The sequence below is a fragment of the Aethalodelphis obliquidens genome, unplaced genomic scaffold, assembly GCF_003676395.1.
Source record: "Aethalodelphis obliquidens isolate GAN/ISIS:26980383/991018 unplaced genomic scaffold, ASM367639v1 scaffold12, whole genome shotgun sequence".
Classification (NCBI taxonomy): domain Eukaryota; kingdom Metazoa; phylum Chordata; class Mammalia; order Artiodactyla; family Delphinidae; genus Aethalodelphis; species Aethalodelphis obliquidens.
In genome coordinates this window covers 5,868,858-5,888,802 of record NW_020837956.1, presented here as the reverse complement: position 1 = coordinate 5,888,802, position 19,945 = coordinate 5,868,858, and the positions used below count along the sequence as shown (strand labels likewise).

At 44.5% G+C, this 19,945-nt stretch overlaps 1 protein-coding gene and 1 long non-coding RNA gene across 4 annotated transcripts in view; both read right to left on the bottom strand.

Annotated features, from left to right (window-relative positions):
* LOC113623761 (uncharacterized) overlaps positions 1–19,945 on the bottom strand; it is a 136,619-nt gene that overhangs the window by 111,037 nt on the left and 5,637 nt on the right. Inside the window, exon 3 of one of the 2 annotated variants that reach the window (XR_003434051.1) lies at positions 11,278–11,326. The exons of the other annotated variant lie outside the window; for it this stretch is intronic. This is a non-coding gene — a long non-coding RNA (uncharacterized LOC113623761). Of the gene's footprint in view, positions 1–11,277; positions 11,327–19,945 lie in introns of those variants that run through there. 2 annotated transcript variants of the gene reach the window in all.
* On the bottom strand, positions 1,344–11,233 carry ATP6V1E2 (ATPase H+ transporting V1 subunit E2). Of its 2 annotated transcripts, none has more exons than XM_027113202.1 (2): positions 9,568–11,233; positions 1,344–3,430 (listed from the first exon to the last, which is right to left on the bottom strand). In XM_027113202.1, exon 2 carries the CDS (start codon positions 3,325–3,327, stop codon positions 2,647–2,649), a length of 681 nt encoding a protein of 226 aa, XP_026969003.1. In that variant the 5' UTR covers positions 3,328–3,430; positions 9,568–11,233; the 3' UTR covers positions 1,344–2,646. The 2 variants fall into 2 exon arrangements, with proteins under 2 accessions (XP_026969003.1, XP_026969004.1); XM_027113203.1 differs by having other exon boundaries at positions 1,344–3,335.

Genomic DNA, 19,945 nt, shown 5'->3' with positions numbered 1-19,945 from the left:
TGAACCTCTCTCTCTACCTGCTACTGTATTTCCACAGTACGCTGAATACAGCACTTCCACGTTGTATCATCACCATGTTATCATCTGTGTATGTGTCTATAATTAGAGGACAGGACCAGATGGTATTCTTTGCAGCCCAGGAGCTAGCACAGCACCTAGCTCATTGCTGGCATTCAGAAAATTTTCAATGAATGAGTCAATTCACAACTCAAAAGGGCCCACAAAGAAGACACCCTTTAAGGAGTCTGTCCAGCTGACAAAGACCCCCTTTTCTCTTAGAACTGCCCCAGACACCAACTGGACTGTAGGTGGACGTCTAATCTGAATTGAGCCAAATGGATTCCTTCTAAGAAAAGAGGAAATAACTCCAAGAAAAGCAAATTTGTTTCTGGAACTACTACATGTAAACTCTGGGGACCATGCAAACTCCACCATTTAAAATGGACAGTAGAGGACTTCACTGGTGGTGCAAGAATCCACCTGCCAATGCAGGGGACACGGGTTCAATCCCTGGTCTGTGAAGATCCCACATGCTGCGGAGCAACTAAGCCCATGTGCCACAACTCCTGAGCCCACGTGCCACAACTACTGAAGCCCATGTGCTGCAACTTCTGAAGCCCGTGACCTAGAACCCGTGCTCCACACTAAGAGAAGCCACTGCGGTGAGAAGCCGGCACACCGCAAAGAAGAGTAGCCCCCGCTCGCTGCAACTAGAGAAAGCCCACACGCAGCAACAAAGACCCAATGCAGCCAAAAAAAAAAAAGATAAAAAAATAGAGTATCAATCCTTACGTTTTAAAAATAATTATAATAAAAAAATAAAATGGACAGTAGAAAAAGTCACTGCTTAAAAAAGAAAATGAACTAGCCATCTAGAGGACTTCAGAAAGCTTTCTGATGCCCAGTTCCAGCCCTCCCCTGAGACCATGACAGATTCCTGTCCCGAGCTCCCTTGACACACTCTGTTTACTAATAACCTGCCTCCTACTCTGTGTTTGAGCTTCATGGGATTTCTGTTCCTTATAAATTCCTGACCACACAAGCCAACCTTTGCCCTTGGCAGAGTTGCCTGGGGGTTCTTTTCTTCAAAAAATTTCTACTTTAATACATAAATCACACTCAGGCATAAATCAGACTTTAAATCACCATACACATGCAGAACCAGCTACATAATTTATGGGGCCCAGTGTAAAATGGAATCCTTTGTTCAAAAAGTACAGTTAAAGGTACTAAAATACTTATAAAGCTTTTTCTTTTCTTCTGCAGTCTCTCTTTTGGCTTGTCGTGGTGTTTATTTGCTATTTAATGTCTAAGTAAATAAAAATTACAATATAAAATCCTTAGCATGACTTTTATCATTTATCTTTATACTGTGCAATGCCCAGATAGAGAATCACCACAGTGACTGTATTTCTTGGCTTCTCCCAGAAGATGCACCCAGCTGGTCACAAGAGATGAGTCCAAGTCGCCCCCAGACACCGAGTTGTCTAATGGAGAACTCCATCAGGCACAGGATACTTCACAGGGCAAGTGCAGACCCTTATAAGCTCCTGAAGATCCCTCCCCGAGACTCAGGCCCAGCAACCTTGACAACTGCTGGGCCCTCCTTCCCACCAGCCCCCAGATCTATGCTTTGTACCGAGGCTGGGGTCAGGAAAGCCAAGCCAGGCATCTCCCATTCCAACAGGCTGGCTGATCCAATCCACAGGAGACAGGTGAACCCCAGGGTCTTTAAACCTCCACACTGAGATGTACCCAGTATCTGGTGGGTGAGAGACCCAAGCTCACCAAGTCACCTGCTGAATGTGCCATAGAGCTGCCAAGCTGAGCAGAGATGGCCACCATTATGCCCAGCCCTAAGATTCTACGGAGCATACAGACCCTCCCTGCATGCACACTGGGCAGAGGGCAGCAATGAGCACTAGTTGAGGGAAGGGAAGGCAGGGTCTTGGAGCACCAGGGCGCTGGGAAGTGGGTGGTCAAGAACCCAACCCAGGGAGATGGGTAGGCTTCGGGAATCAGTACTACATGTGAGCCAAGGTCCAAGTCCCTGACACATGCTCCAAAGTCCCACTGGACTTCACTTATAAAGGACACATGCAAGTATAAAATTAAGAATTTCCAGACAGTGGCTATAAAGCATTAGACCCCAAGCGCCAGGCTCTTCTGACATGGAGCTCTGTGTGACTGCACTCACCATACACCCATGAAGTTGACCCTCTACACATGAAAAAGAGTTCTAGACCTTATTAAATAACATAAGAACAAGAAGCTGAGACAAAAGAAGAAAAACAAACTTCACATACATATTAAAGAGCTTTAGAACACCCAGACCCATAGGTCAAGAATACCATTCACATCTCAGTTTGAGGACGAGCTAAAGAGCAGATGTCTCTACTCCCTTCAACATAGACTGTACAACTGACAAGAGGCTGTAATATGTATAGATAAATTGGAAATAGGTTGCTAAGCACTAAGTCAGGCTTTATTCCAAAGTGTAATGCCTTTAGCTAGTCAAAGGGTATTTCATGAAGACAGACTAATACCAGAGCAAAAAAGAGGAGGAGATATTACTGGTTTCCTTTGTCCTAATAACTCATGCTTTTATAGCTTAGAAATTCAACATGAGCTTCACTTCCTAGAGGCTTATAGAAAGAACTTCCTGTTGGCACTGGCTCCAAACAAGGCCTTTCGTATTTCTGGCATCTTTTGCTGGGATAAGAGATCCAGTCGACTTTCCAGAGTATTGGAAACCATTATTCTCTGATCACCACTGTAGACCTCCACACCTCCAGCCGCATCTGCAGCCAGTTGCACCCCTCTGTCAACTTGGACTTCCACACGTTTGTGGGAGACTGTCGTGTATTGAGGGATGGCTTTTTGCACTGCAGCCTCCACCAGGAGGAGGTCCTGCGGCCTGCAGCGTACAATCACCACGGGCTCCAGCAGTCGGAGCAGACCCTGGAGCACTAGTTTATCCAGCAGCCCCTGGTAAAATACTGGGTCTGCCACGAGCCTGCTGAGTCTCAGCTTTGCATCATTCAGCAACTCTGAGACGAGGTCGTTTCGGGCTCTCAGGACTTTCAGCCTTGCCTGATTCCTCATGGCAGACATCTGGATTTTCTTCTGCTGCTCTATCTGCTTCTCTTTCTTCTCATAATACTCCATAATCTTCAGTCGCTGGGTTTGCACAAGGCGTCCTTTCTCAATGCTGAACTCTTCCTCAGCCTTGGCATCTATCTCTTCTGCCTTCTCGTTGGCTTCCTGCTCAATGAAAGCCATCATCTGCTTAATCTGCTTCTGCACATTGACATCACTCAGGGCCATGGCTGCTCCTGGAAAGGGAGGTGGAGGGAGAACTGGTGGACTCTCTGGTTCCTTTGACTTAGGGCAGAGTTTCAGGAGTGTCTCCAGAGTTCCACATTCTGAGCTGTGGAATGCATGAGGGGAGGAAGGATATAGTCAGAGTCCAAAGGGAAGGATCATGGAGACCATCTATTCATGAATCACTTGGAGGAAACTGAAGCCCAGAGAGGGAAAGCAACCTGTCCAAGGTCATACCCTAGTAGAACAGAGACCCAAACCTGGGTTCCCAGAGTTCCATTTCTACTACACTCACCACCTTTTTGTCATCAAATAATAATGAGATGATTAGGGCAGACCTCAGGAAGACTTCTAGTCAGCAATGGCTCAATCACAGATAGCAAGTGGAGAGAATGGAAATGCCAAATTAATACAAAAATGGAAAATGTAGGCACATTTTGGGTTGGAGAGGGCTGGGGAGAGTCATAAGAAACTTGTGGTTAAACAGGAAGGTTGCTTTGAAGCAAAATCCAGGAAGGTTGCCTTGAAGCAAAAAGATTTTTAGACCCTCAACTGATTCAAAGAGACAGAAAACTCATAGGCAGATGGTGGCATCCTGGAGAGAACTGCAAGGTGGGAGGGGTTGAAGGTAGTCTTTTAACTGGAAGTGGTTTCCAAACCTAGATGTACATATGAATCACCAAGGGACCTTTCAGAAATACAGCTTTCCAGGCCCCACTCCAGACTACTGAATTAGTATTTCTGCCAGTAGGGTCTGGGAATCCATATCTTAAAAAGACTCCCTGGACCCTCCTATACTGTCGGTGGGAATGTAAACTGGTGTACTCACTATGGAGAACAGTATGGAGGTTCCTCAAAAAATTAAAAATAGGGCTTCCCTGGTGCTGCAGTGGTTGAGAGTCCACCTGCCGATGCAGGGGACACGGGTTCGTGCCCTGGTCCGGGAAGCTCCCACATGCCGTGGAACGGCTGGGCCCGTGAGCCATGGCCACTGAGCCTGCGCGTTCTGAGCCTGTGCTCCGCAATGGGAGAGGCCACAACAGTGAGAGGCCCAGGTACCGCAAAAAAAAAAAAAAAAAATTAAAAATAGAGTTGCCATATGATTCAGCAACCCCACTCCTGGGCATATATCCAAACAAAACTATAATTTGAAAAGATACATGCACCCCTATATTCACAGCAGCACTATTTACAATAGCCAAGACATGGAAACAACCTAAATGTCCATTGACAGATGAATGGATAAAGAAGATGTGGTATATATATACAATGGAATATTACTCGGTCATAAAAAATATGAAATAATGCCATTTGCAGCTACATGGATGGACTCAGAGATTACTGCACTAAACGAAGTAAGTCAGAAAGAGAAAGACAAATGCCATACGATATCACTTATATGTGGAATATAAAATATGACACAAATGAACTTATCTACAAAAAAGAAACAGACTCAGACATAGAGAACAGACTTGTGTTGCCAAGGGGTAGGGAGTGCGGGGGAGGGTTGGATTGGGAGTTTGGGACTAGCAGATGCAAACTATTATATATAGAATGGATAAACAATACAGTCCTATTGTATAGCGCAGGAAACTATATTCAATATCCTGTAATAAACCATAATAGAAAAGAAAAAAAAAAGACTCACTGGGATGCTTAACGAGCCCAGGAAAATGGTATATGAAAAAAATAAGACTAGCAATAAAGAGATGGAAAATATTAAAAAGAACCAAACAGAAAATTTGGAGCTAAAGAATACAATAACTGAATTGAAAAATTCACTAGAGGTGTTCAACAACAGACTTGATTATGGAGAAGAAATAAACAGCAAACTCGAGGACAGGCCATTTGAAATTATCTATTATTGTTGGAGAAGCAAATTTTTTTAAAGTGAAGAAAGCCTAAGAGACATATGGAACACCATCAAGTGGATTAATAGATGTAATATAGGAGCCCCAGAAGGTGAAGAGACAGAAAGAACGGAGCAGAAATCTTATTTGAAGAAATAATGGCTCCAAACTCCCCAAGTCTGAGGAAGGAAACAGACACCCAGATTCACAAACAAAAATGAGAAAGGAATCAAATCATGTCACTAAAACAAATCAGTGAAACACAAAGACATCAAGAGAGGGGCAAAAAAAGCTACAAAGCAGACAGAAAACAATGAACAAATAGACAATAGCATATCCTTCTTTATAAGTAACTATTTTAAATGTAAATTAAACTCCCTAATCAAAAGCTATAGAGTGGCTGAATAAATTAAAAACAAAACAAGATCCAATTATATGCTGTCTACAGGAGACTCACTTCAGGTTTAAGAACACACACAGGCTGAAAGTGAAAGGTTGGAGAAAGATATTCTGTGCTAATGGTAACCAAAAGAGAGCAGGAGTGGCCATACTTATATCATATAAAATATATTTTAAGTCAAAAACTGTCACAAGAGTAAAAGAAGGACATTTTATAATGATAAAAAGGTCAATTCACTAAGAAGATATAGTAACTATAGATATATATGCACCCAACATCAGAGTACCCAAATATATAAAGTAAACATTAACAGAACTGAAGGAAGTAATAGTCAGGAACACAGTAATATTAAGAGATGTCAATATCTCACTTCCAATAATGAATAAACTATCCAGAGAGAAGATCAATAAGGAAACACAGGACTTTAACAATGATATAGATCAAATAGACCTAACAGACGACACAGCAAAATATTCCACCACCAGCAGCAAAACACACATTTTTTTCAAGCACAGTTTTAACTCTCTCCAGCATGGATTACATGTTAGGTCACAAACAAAGCCTTAACAAACTTAAGAAGACTGAAATCATACCAAGTATCTTTTCTAACCACAATGGAATTAAGCTAGAAATCAGTAGCAGAAGGAAAAATGGAAAACACAAATATGTAGAAATTAAACAACACTCTCTTGAACAACCAATGGACCAAAGAAGATATCTAAAGGGAAATCAGAAAATATCTTGAGACAAACAAAAATGAAATACACATACCAAAACTTGGGACGCAGCAAAAGCGGTACTAAGAAAAGTTTATAGCTGTAAAAGCCTACGTCTAAAAAGAAAGATTTCAAATATGCAACTTAACTTTATACATTAAGGAACTAGGAAAAGAAAAACTAAGCCCAAAATTAGCAGAAGGAAGGAAATAATAAAAATTAGGGCAGAAATAAATGAAATAGAAAAATGGAAAAGAATCAATGAAACTAAGAGTTAGCTTTTGAAAAGATAAAACTGACAACCTTTAGCTAGACTAAGAAAAAAAGAAGACTCAAATATATAAAATCATTATACTGATGCCACAGAAATAAAAAGCATTGTAAGAGACTACTCTGAACAACCATACACCAACAAATTGGAAAACCTAAAAGAAATGGATAAATTCCTAGAAACATACTACCTACCAAGGCTGAACCATGCAGAAATAGAAAATCTGAACTTATCTATAACTAGTAAGGAGATTGAACCAGTAATCAAAACCTCCCAACCAAAAAAAAAAAAAAAAAAAAGCCCAAGACCAGATAGCCTCAAAGGAGAATTCTACAATTTTTAATTTATTTATTTATTTATTTTTGCGGTACGCAGCCCTCTCACTGTCGTGGCCTCTCCCGTTGCAGAGCACAGGCTCTGGACGTGCAGGTTCAGCGGCCATGGCTCACGGGCCCAGCCGCTCCATGGCACGTGGGATCTTCCCAGACCGCGGCACGAACCCGTGTCCCCTGCATCGGCAGGTGGACTCTCAAGCACTGTGCCACCAGGGAAGCCCTCTACAAAAATTTTTTAAAAAATTAATGCCAACTCCTGAGAACTCTTCCAGAAAACTGAAGAGGAGGGAACCCTTTCAAATTCATTTTAAGAGGTCAGCATTATCCTGATACCAAAGCCAGAAAGACACTACAAGAAAAGAAAACTGCAAGCCAATATCCCTGATGAACACAGATGCAAAAATCTCAACAAAATATTAGCAAACCGAATTCAATAGCACATTAAAAGAATTATACACCATGACCAAGTGGGATTTATCCCTGGAATGCAAGGATGGTTCAACATACAAAAATCAATCAATGCGATACACCACATTAACAGAAAGAAAGATAAAATCACATGATCATCTCAGTAGATGCAGAAAAGGCATTTGACAAAATTAAACATCCTTTCATGATCAAAAAAAACGAACTAGGAATAGAAGGAAATTACCTCTATATAATGCAGATCATATATGAAAAGTGCACAGCTAACGTCATTCATACACAACAGTGAAAAACTGAAAGCTTTTCTTCTAACATCAGGAATAAGGAAGGCAAGGATGTCCACTCTTGCCACTTTTATTCAACATAACATTGGAAGTCCTAGCTACAGCAATTAGACATGAGAAAGACAAAAAAGACATCAAAATTGGAGAGATACAAAATCAACATATAAAAAGCAATTGTTTCTATACAATAAAAATGAATAATCCAAAAGGAAAATTAAGAAAACAATTCCATTTACAATGTCATCAAAAAGAACAAAATACTAGGAATAAATTTAACCAAGGAAGCTAAATAGTTGAACACTAAAAACTACAAATCACTACTGAAAGAATTTAAAGACACAAATAAATGGAAAGACATCCCATGTTCATGGATTAGAACACTTAATACTGTTCATACTACTCAAAGTGATCTACAAATTCAGTGCTATTCCTATCAAAGTCTCAACGGCATTTTTTTAAGAAACAGAAAAAACAATCCTAAAATTCATGTGAAACCACAAAGAACCCTGAATAGCAAAAACAATCCTGAAAGAAAACAAAGCTGGAGGCTTCACACTCCTAACTTCAAAATATATTACAAGCCTACAGTAATCGAAACAGCATAGTACTAGCAGACAGATAGACCAATATAACAGAATAGAGATCCTAGAAATAAACCCACACAAATACAGTAAAATAATCTTCAAACAAGGGTGCCAAGACTACACAACGGGAATAGTCTCTTCAACAAATGGTACTAGGAAAACTAAATATCTCATGCAAAAGAATGAAATTGGACCCTCATCTTACATCATATACAGAAATCAACTCAAAATGGATTAAAGACTCCCGTATGATCCAACAATCTCACTTCTGGATATTTATCCAAAAGAACTGAAAACAGGATCTCAAAGAGATATTTGCATTCCCATGTTCATTGGAGCTTTATTCACAATAACCAAGAGGTGGAAACAACCTAAATGTCTACTGATGATTGAATGGATAAAGAAAATGTTGTATATACATTGAATGAAATATTATTTTGCCTTAAATATGACAAGGAAATCCTGTCATATGCTACATAATGGATGAACCTTGAGGACATTATTATGCTAAGTGAAATAAGCCAGTCACAGGAAAAATACTGCACGATTACACTTAAATGAGGGATCTGAAGTAGTCAAATTCACAGGAGCAGAAAGTAGAATGATCGTTGCCAGGGGCCAGGTGGAGGGGAATTAGAAAGTTGTGTTTAATGGGTATAAAGTTTCAGTCATGCAAGGTGAAAAAGAGATCTGCTGTACAACAATGTGCATATAGTTAATACTGTACTGTACACTTAAAATTTTGTTAAGAGGGTAGATTTCATGTTACGTGTCTTTTACAATTAAAAAAAAAGGGGGGGCTTCCCTGGTGGCGCAGTGGTTGAGAGTCCGCCTGCCGATGCAGGGGACACAGGTTCGTGCCCCGGTCCGGGAAGATCCCACATGCCGCGCAGCGGCTAGGACCGTGAGCCATGGCCGCTGAGCCTGCGCGTCCGGAGCCTGTGCTCCGCAACAGGAGAGGCCACAACAGTGAGAGGCCCGCGTACTGCAAAAAAAAAAAAAAAGAATGCTGTCCCAGAAAGATGCACCATTCACCAAGCTTGGTGGAAAAACAACCCCGTGTTTCTGACAAAGACCAAGACTTCGAGTTCAACCTTACAAACTGTCATTGGAAGTTAAAAAGAAAATGATTTACCCCACCCATTCCCACTATTTTAGGATGTAATTTTTCTTAAACTGCACTTTTGTAAACAGAGCAAAACATTCTCTGCTCCTAAATAAGACAAGTCCATTAACTATTTTTAAAAAAGGGCCTCTGGGTAACCCTGCTAACCACCAGCTTTGGAAGCCACCATGAATGAAAGCAGAGAGAGTAAGAGATGCAGGAAGTCCCAGGTTAAGTGTGTAAAGGAAAAAATGTACCAGACAAATCCTTACCAGTCCACTGCCAAGGGCCAGCCTTTGCTCTGGCGCCGGGCGTCTGTAGGCAGAATGTGGAACTTGGAACACGCACTGGAACCTGGCACTGTTGCTTCCTTCTTTCTGCAGACCCTCACAGTTTGACCAGGCAGCTCGAATCCAAAGAGCCAGACTGTCACTGGGGAAGGCGGGCCAAACCAGCCAAAAGGAGGCCAAGAGGAATTTCCTTGGCACAGAGGCCTCAGCTGGGGGCTACGCTTGCATGCCCAGAATCTCAATTAAGTTGGCACATGGTGGGCCTCAGCTCTGGGGTGGGCTCACCTTAACCAAGCTGTCAGAAACAGGTATGTATGTGAACCCAGGCAGCCAGTTTATTAAGTTACTAGTGAAAAATACAGCTGTCATGTTGGCAGGTCATGGCCCTCTTTTCCTGTATGTGAGTCGCCTGGGAAGCCAAATCCAAAGGTTGTTTTAGTGAGAAACCAGAGCAAGCAAAACTTGCCAGACAGCCTTTCAGAATGCCACACCAGCCACAGGGGCTGGCATGCTCTGGTCCATCAGGGAGGACATCCTCTCCAAGCCCAGACAGGGCTTAAGGAGGCATCGCCGGCTTCCACAGTATGGTTGCTGGAGTGAGACTGCTGGAATTCAGATCCTACTTCTGCACTTAACATTTGTATGACTTTGGGAAAGCAGCTCATGCCTTGAAGCCTCAGTTTCTCCATCCGTAAAATGGAAATAATAATAGCATGCACATCATAGGATTATTGTGAGGCTTAAATGGAAGAAGTGAATGTTTAGCATACTGCTAAGCACAAAGTTAATCTTCACGCTTGGTAGTTACTGTCATTATCAGCATCACTAGTACTATATTATTACTAGCTCTTCCCCTCCGCTTTAAGCCTCATCACAGTCACTCTCTGTGTGTACAGAGTACTTATGACTGATTTGATTTCCACTCCCTAAAATAAGTAGAAACACATCCTAGTCTTGCTTCCTTATATTAAAATTAGGAGCCCTGCACGGAGTTTGGGAACCTCCCGGCACTTCGTGGCACATTCACCCATGGTCTCAGGTGGCCAGCCATATCCTTGGTGATGGTAGGTAAAGTCCTGGAATTCCAGGGCTCTTGGGCTGAGGCTGGGGTAGAGTCATCCCACAGCCTGTCACAGTCTCTGAATCTGCAGTCCTGAGTTCTCATACTTCTTCTGACTCCCACTTCTACTCAGTCTATCAGTGCTGGGACTTGAAGGCAGCTGCAGGGTGGGGCAGGGCTAAAAGTCAGGAATTGAACAAGTAAGTGTCTCTGCATGAACTCGGGTGCCCGAGTAATGTGTCTGGCAGATGTAACTTCCAGTCTGTCTGGGATGGGGATTATGAGCCCACTTGAGCCTGTGGCTTGAACAAAACAACAAAACGAACTTAAGAAATGTGAAACACACGTGTCGGCTCTTGCACAAGGGCACAGGATTCTCCATTCAGATAAGCAGGCTTGCACTGTAAGTGGCATCCACCCTGCCCATGTTTGGGGCTGGGGGCAGATCTAGAGCTCTCCAAGACAGTCGTACTCCCATAAACTATTCAGTACTGGGCTTCCCTGGTGGCGCAGTGGTTGAGAGTCCGCCTGCCGATGCAGGGGACACGGGTTTGTGCCCCGGTCTGGGAAGATCCCACATGCCGCGGAGCAGCTGGGCCCGTGAGCCGTGGCCGCTGAGCCTGCGCGTCTGGAGCCTGTGCTTCACAACGGGAGGGGCCGCAACAGTGAGAGGCCCACGTACTGCAAAAAAAAAAAACAAAAACAACTATTCAGTACTAGGGTTTCTTCATTGCCCCCCAGACACATCAGGCTCAGTCTTACCTAACAGCTCTTGATCTTACAGTTCTCTCAGCTACAATGCCTTCCTCTGCTCCTCTCCACTTACCTAAATCCCACCTACATCTTCAGTCCAGTTTGAGCCCCACTACCTCCTTGACCTCTGGACTCCTCCTCAAAATGACAGCATGGCCTATTTTCCAGATATAATTCAGAGCTGGATTCGGAGTCTTCTGATGCTCTAGTTACCTTCCTTCCTCCAGGAAATTCCTTGAGGACAAGAATCTCTTTCTCTAGCAGGGGCTGGATGCAGACAGGCACTGGTTAAACATGAATTGATTGGATTAAGGCCCTGAGGCTGGGGCGGGTGTGTGTGGGGTACTTTCTTTTTTACTGTGAAATGTAATACACATTCAGAAAAGTGTATGGCTTAATGAATTATTATGAGGCAAATATCCTGTAACCAGCACCCGGGTCAAGCAGCAGGACATTGCCAGCATCCCCAGAAACCCCTTCTTACGACCTTAGGGAAGAAGACATTTCAAAACTGATGATTTTGTATTTGTAGGTATAAGAGGCATTCTTAGAGGAAGTGTGGGCTTGGAAATCTCTCCTCCCCGGCCTCACCTGTGTGATCCGGTGTGCACCTTGGGGAATCCTCGTCACCATTAGCGGGAAGAAGGGGTGGCAGGCGTGCTTGGTGGGCAAAATGTGTCCGTCACCCTGAAGCCCTGCCCAGACCCTGAAGCAACTGTTCCTCATTCTAGCTGGGATTTGTAAGTAAGTCTGAGGGTGGATGTGTCTGGGTGTGGGCTCCGTAACCCTGGCTGAAAGAGAAGCAGCGCCAAACCAGGGCCTCCAGACACTCAGACATTACAGCGTGAGGAAGGGAAGGGGCTTGCCAGAGCTCGGAGCATGGGGCAACTTGCAGGGCCCAGGAAGTGGGCGAAGCAATTTAGAATACTAAATTTAAATACTAAACATGTGGGAAGGGGGACTTCCCTGATGGAGCAGTGGTTAAGACTCCATGCTCCCAAGGCAGGAGGCTGGGGTTTGATCCCTGGTCAGGGAACTAGATCCCACATGCATGCCACAACTAAGAGTTCTCATGCCATGACTAAGGAGCCGGCGAGCTGCAACTAAGTAGCCCACCTACTGCAACTAAGGAGCCCACGTGCCACAACTAAGGAACCAGCAAGCCGCAACTAAGGAGCCCATGAGCCACAACTAAGGAGCCCACTGGCCTCAACTAAGGAACACACATGCCACAACTAAGGAGCACACATGCCACAACTAAGGAGCCTGAGAGAGTCACAACTAAGGAGCGCACTTGCTGCAACCAAATAAATAAATAATTTATAAATAAATATGTGGGAAGGGGGCATTCCCTTTTCTGTCTTTCAAGAAATATTTGTTGAACATCTACCATGTGCCAGGCACTGTGTAGACACTGGAGATAGAGAACAAGCAGACACCAGCCCACCTCCCAAGCCTACGACGTCATGAGGGAGATGTACAGATAAACAGGAAATCACACTACAGTGTGATCTGTTAGGAATCAGCAGTTCCAAGAAAGCTAAGCAAATGAAGGGATCCAATCCCTAAAAGCCCCTCCCCAGCTCACCATGGGCTCTTTTATAATGAACTTCTCTGCAACCAGGTAGACCATGTAGTGGGTGGTTTGGGACACACCATTAGTGACCACACATGTTTTAACTGGAGGCAGGTCACCTGGAAAAGGTTAGCTAGTAGACAGTATTCGTGAAGGAGGATTTATCCAAATAGGCAAGAATCGATCAAGCTGTGATGGATACCTGACTCGAAGCAATACCTTGGGGTTTCCAGAGAGGACTTTGGTTCAGAAATATGGAAAGGTACCTGCACCCAACATGGGATGTGATAAAAGCCAGGAGAGCACACAGGCTGTGTGGCCACAGGCTTCAGCTGAAGGAGTCGTCCTCTGAGCAAGGGGTCAAGCTGGGAGGGAGAAGTACAGATGGGCACTGAAGAACAAACAATTCTGAGCAGCAGGAAGAGAGAGTGAGATTGTCTAGACAGGGAGAACACTGTGGGCAGAGACACCGTACTGGGAATGTGTAGGAGGTCTGAGTGCAGAGAACAGATTGGTGTGGCAGCAGACAGGCCTGCAGTGGCAGTGGGAGTGAGTGATGTCTAGAAAGACGGAGTTCAACTGGGGAAGGTTTGAAATGTCACACTGAGAGCTGGGACATTAGGCTAAGGAGCCCTATCAAAGGCTTCTCAGTAGGGATGTAACTTGGCCATACCTGGGTTTAGAAAGATTAGCCTGGTGATGGTGGAGGCAGGAGAGCCTGGCTGTAAGTAAATGCCGGGTCGAGACTGCATGGATGAGGGCTTGGACATGAACACGAGATGGAAGATGTGGTACAAGAGCCAGCAGGTTTGATGACTCAGGGACTGGCCCTGGCAGCACCTGCTGCAGCTCCACCCACAGGGCTGAGCAGCTCAGCTCAGCGTGAAGATGTGGGAAAGCGGGTGTGATGCACCCTGCTCCCTCCCGAGCCAGCTGTGGGGAGACAAAGCAGCAGCCAGAGAGTTCATTTGGTCTGAAAGTAAAAGGAGACACCCAGAGCGGAAATCAGAGAAGTGTCCACAAAGCTTTATCCCTGCTTCAATTGCTGATAACTAAGGGGCCACATACAGTTTTAATCTAAGAACTCCATCCCAGTGGCAAAGCAGGCTTTGGTTGGGGCTGGAGAAAGCTAATGCCACTACAGGCAGGCAGGTAATATAAAGGAGAGAACCGGGCAGGGTCAGAAACATTTCTCCCCAAATAATTTACATTAAGAATTCACAACTTAGGGCTTCCCTGGTGGCGCAGTAGTTAAGAATCCACCTGCCAGTGCAGGGGACATGGGTTTGATCCCTGGTCCAGGAAGATCCCACATGCCGTGGAGCAACTAAGCCCGTGCGCCACAACTACTGAGCTTGCGCTCTAGAGCCCGCGAGCCACAATTACTGAGCCCATGTGCCACAACTACTGAAGCCCGCGTGCCTAGAGCCCGCGCTCCGCAACAAGAGGCCACTGCAATGAGAAGCCGGTGCACTGCAATGAAGAGTAGCCCCCGCTCGCCACAATTAGAGAAAGGCCGCGCGCAGCAACAAACACCCAACGCAGCCAAAAATAAATAAATAAAATAAAAAAATTTATATATAAAAAAAGAATTCACAACTTGATTTCTCCTTTTCAAACGTCTGCAGGAAGGTTACTTCAAAGGAATCAAGTTCCCCCCAAGAGCAATTTGCCACAAAGTTGCATAGCTAAAGGTTTTCAGTGGTGGTTCCCCCCACCTGCAAAAAAAAAAGGCCCTTCTGTTTCATCCCTGCCTAAAGGGCCCAGGCTTCTGCTGCCTTTTGGAAATGGGGACTTGGGCACAAGATCTGATATTTTAAAGAAGCCGGAAATCCCATTTAAAAAGTAAAATCCATTTATCTTTTTTCTTTGTCTTATTGTGGTAAAATACACGTAAGTTTTTATCATTTTAACCACTAAGTAATGTTCAGTGGCATTAAATATATTCACATTGTTGTGCAACAGACACCACCAATCATCTCCAGAACTTCGTACCCATCAAACACTAACCCCCATTCCCTCCTCTCCCTAGTCCCTGGCAACCACCATGCTACTTTGTGTCTATGAATTTGATTATTCTAGGAACCTCATAGAGGTGGAATCATTTAATATTTGTCCTTTGTGACTGACTTATTTCGCTTAGCATAATGTCTTCAAGATTCATCCATGTCATAGCACTTGTCAGAATCTCCTTCCTTTATAAGGCTGAAGAACATTCCATTGTATGTACATATCACATTTTGTTCAGTCATCAATGGACATCTGGGTTGCTTCCACCTTTTGGCTATTGTGAATAACATTCCTCTGAATGTGGGTGTACAAATATCTGTTCAAGTCTCTGCTTTCAATTCTTTGGGGTACTTACCTAGAAGTGGAATTGCTGGATCACATGGCAATGCTGTTTCCTTTTTTGAGGAAACTGCCCCACCATTTTCCCCAGCGGCTGCACCATTTTATAATCTCACCAGCAATGCAACAAGCGTTCCAATTTCTTCACATCCTCACCTATTTTTGTTATTTTCTGGTTTTTTGATAACAGCTTTCCTAATGGGTGTGAGGTGGTACTCATTATAGTTTTGATTTGCATTTTCCTAATGATTAGTGATGTTGAATATCTTTTCACATGCTTATTGGGCATTTACATATTTTCTTTGGAGAAATGTCTATTCAGGCCTTTTGCCCATTTTAAAAATCAGGTTGTTTTTGTTGTTTAGTTGTAGGAGTTCTTACAACTTTGTGGTCCTGAGCACTCAACTCCAGCTGCCAGCCAGGTAGCCACTCAGCAGAGCCCCTAGAGCAGGGTTTTTCAAAGTGTGGGCCGTGAAGCCAAATGGAATAGAAAACCCAGAGTTCATTACAGGTAGTTAAGTTTAAGTGTTGTTCTGTCAAACCTTTGTTAAATATATGATATATATGTACATACGTATTCTGGTTCACAATGAAAATGTATGGGTTACTGTGATTTGCTGTACAAAACATTTGGAAAACACTGACTTCATGTTAATTGAATCCACCCTCCTTAGAAAACAACCATCGTTACTCAAGCAGACCCTTGTAAGTTCTCCCACAATCGATTAATCAAAGTATTCGTCTCCCAAAACACGCCCCCTTTAAGGTGGGGATGGGGGTGGGTGGGAGTGGTCTGAGATTCTGGCTACAAGATGTATAAGCAGCTTATATGGCTACTATCTATTGAGTGTGTCCCACGGGCTGGTTGGTCACAGGACGTCACGGGATGGTAACCAAGGGTGGGAACCAGGCTGCCCCTGAAGTAGGAGGCCTCTCTCTGGCTCGGATGCCCCCATGGGCCATAGCTGGTGTCATGAGAAGTGCGCTGGACGGAGCATCAAAGGTAAAAGTTTCGGTCCTGATGTCACTCACAGGCCGGGTGATCTGGATAAAGGTTCACAATCTGCCTGAATTCCATCTGGATAAAGACACAAAGCCTCATCTGTTTACAGAAAGGGTGTTAATGAGGAATTTTGTGAAAGCCAAACGATGTGAGGAGTGAAGAAGCTTTGTAAAGTGCTAGGTGAACGTCAGAGGTCGTCATTCACAAAACACCACCCCAGTCATCCTGTCCTTCCCAGAACTGCACTCCCAAGCTGCCTGTGGGGTGGTAGATGCGGGCCAGCAGTCAGCCCAGAAAGCCTCCAGGGGCCAGAGGGTGGGTTTGAAGTTGGCGAGGAGCCCCAGGACACAAGCCCTTCAGAGGGAGCTGGCCGGCCAAGCCTCCAGCCTCTGAGCCAGAGCCAGGGACAGGCCCGAGAGCAGATGCTCTGCTAGTTCAGGGACATCAGGAACGTTTGGTACCCGTCCCCGGATCAGGGGATGCATTCAGATGCCAAGCGCTCCTTTAGTATTGACTTAACTCTCACTGTGATAGTCCTGACTGGCTTCACCTCTGCTGAGAGACACAGCTCAACCCCAGACGCAGCGAAGGTACTGGTTGGCGAGGAGGAGAGTGTATCCACCCAACTCTGTCCCTCACCATGCATAGTGACTTCCACAATGACCTGGTTGGGAAAAGTGCTATTTCTGACCCCCTCTGCACTCATCTTAACACTTCACCCAGAGTCTAGTACATAGCAGTAGCGTTAAGCATTATTTGTTGGACCCACAGATGAATGGATGGGTAGTGAGGAAAGAGTCTCCCGTATAGACTGTCACAATCCTAGGGATTTGTAACTGTCTTTCAGATGAGGAGAGAGGAATATGAAGATGGAAGAGGTGCTGCAGTGGCCTGCCACAAGGGGGACACCTCCTCCTGTCCCACCCACGTTCCTGCAACACAGAGCTCAATAAGAATTTTTAAAATCTAAATTATTTAAATGAATTTGCCCAGGGTCCTCTGGTTGAGACTGTTCTACTCAGAGAGGTGATTTGAAGTCCCAGGCAAGGCTCTCACAATCCTAACCTACACCCCACTCAGGGATGACACTTGACATAATTAACGACCAACCAACCAAAATAGTCCTGCCTCTGCTGGAACAGGGTCTTGAAGGCCTCCTTCTCTGCTGGGGGCATTATCCTTTAGATGTTGAATCAGAAAGTCAGAGGGAGCCAGGGAAAGGCCTAGGTTGACTGGAGCATGGTGGGGGTAGAGGTGGGTTCAGGGTAGGAAGCATTTACCAGCCAACATAAAATTATTTCAGGGACTTCCCTGGTGGTGTAGTGATTAAGAATCCACCTGCCAATGCAGGGGACACGGGTTTGAGCTCTGGTCCGGGAAGATCCCACATGCCACGGAGCAACTAAGCCCATGCGCCACAAGTACTGAGCCTGCACTCTAGAGCCCACAAGCCACAACTACTGAGCCCGCATGCCACAACTACCGAAGCCCACGCACCTAGAGCTTGTGCTCCGCAACAAGAGAAACCACCCTAATAAGCCCACGCATAGCAATGAAGACCCAACACAGCCAAAAATGAAAATTAATTTTAAAAAAATTATTTCACTATCATTGTAAAGGGGTTGACAGTTAGTCCTGCCCCAATGACATCTGCTGGAAATTCCTATCTTTAACTGAAGGTCTCAGGAATGCAGAGTTTAGGATACAGCTATGGTGTTTTTTGTTTTGTTTTATTCCATTAGTCTTTTTCTCTTTAGTTTGGATACTGCTACGTCTTCAATGTCACAGGTACTTTCTTCTACAGTGTCCAATCAGCTGTTAAGCTCAGTCAGTGAATTTTTCATTTCAGGTATTGTATTCTTAAACTCTAGAAGTTTGATTTGGTTCCTTTTTTAAAAATTTTTATTTATTTATTTATTTTTGGCTGCATGGGGTCTTCGTTGCTGCACACAGGCTTTCTCTAGTTGCAGCGAGCGAGGGCTACACTTCGTTGGGTTGTGCGGGCTCCTCACTGCGGTGGCTTCTCTTGTGTCCCCTGCATTGGCAGGCAGATTCTTAACCACTGCGCCACCAGGGAAGCCCTTGGTTCCTTTTTATATCTTCCATTTCCTTCCTCCCCATGTTCCCATTTTCCTTTAAATCTTTGGGTTTATTTCTAATTCTTTTTTAAGTCTTTGCCTGCCAATTCCATTACGTCTGTCATTTCTGGGTTTGTTTCTATTGATTGATTTTTCTGGTTACAGTTCTCTACTCTTTACGTATCTAGTGACTCTTGACCTTCTGAAATTTATGTTGTTTAATGTCTTTATTTTGTTGTTGTCCTTAAAAAACTGATGACATTTGTTTTGCTCAGCAGTTATCATAATAGTGGATAAATTCGTTCTATATGAGGCTTGGGGGTCTAGAATTGCTTTTACTTCAGGGCTAATGTAGCCCTTCTACTAATGCATAACCCTTCTGGAGTTTCTGCTGATTTCTTTGGACATTCAATAGGTCTCTTCACATTGGCCGGTTGAAACTTAAACATCCCCCAGCCCTGTGTGAGCCCTGGGAACCAATCAGCTCATGTTCCCTGGCAGTTCTTTGCCTACCATGGTGGAGTTTCACTCTATGCATGAGCAACTTAGTATCAGCAACAGACTCAAGAGGACACTCCCCCCTATCTGGTACTCAGCCTTGAAAAGTCTCCTCAGCTGTCTCTTGGACTCAGCAAGATCACTATGGTCAACTTTGGTTCCCCCTTACTGTGCTGCAATTCAGAAAGTACTTCCAGCAGAAAGGGTAATTAGTAGTAGAGCTTGCCTCATTTGCTCCTTTCTTTCAGAAATCACAGTCCTGTGCTATGTTCAACATCTGAAAACAGTGATTTCATATATTTTGTGCAAGTTTCGAATTGCTTACATTAGGAAGGTATATAGATTGAACGTGTCCCCGCAAAATTCGTATGCTGGAACCTAATGCCCAAAGTAATGGTCTTAGTAGGGGCCTTCGAGAGGTGAGTAGGTCATGAGGGTAGAGGCCTCATGAGTGGGATTAGCGCCCTTATAAATGAGGCCCAACAGAGTCCCTTTGCCCCTTCTGCCATGTCTGCAACCCAGAAGAGGGCCCTCCCCAACCATGCTGGTACCCTGATCCTGGATTTCCATCCCCCAGAACTATGAAAAATAAAGTTCTGTTGTTTATTAGCTACCCAGTGTGTGGCATTTTGTTATAGCAGCCTGAACGGGCTAAGACAGAGGTTGGTCTGGTAGAAGTGGGAATCTCTGCTCCCACTGCAGGAAGCACATTCAATATAGCGATCCACTCCTCCAACCTCTTCTCAAGAGGCTGCGGTGCGAGGAACAGAAGCTGTCAGGGGCTAACTGCACAGAAAAGGAACCTCCGAGGACCATGCACAGCACACAAGATCGTGGGCAGGCTAGTACAGCTGCTCGAGACTGTCTTTCCAGGAGTCACGCCCAACACACGCCTCAGGACCTGCTCTGATGAGAAAATCACTTCTGGTGTCATCGCTGCCACCAAATTCTAGACAGTCGGTGTGTACGGCAGTCACTTCTGCACCAGGAACTCAGTCACACCACAACCAACACCGCCACCCGCCCTGTGTGCCACTTCCTGT

Coding starts and splice junctions, on each gene's coding strand:
- ATP6V1E2 (XM_027113202.1), bottom strand. CDS start 3,327: ATGGCCCTGAGTGATGTCAATGTGCAGAAGCAGATTAAGCAGATGATG.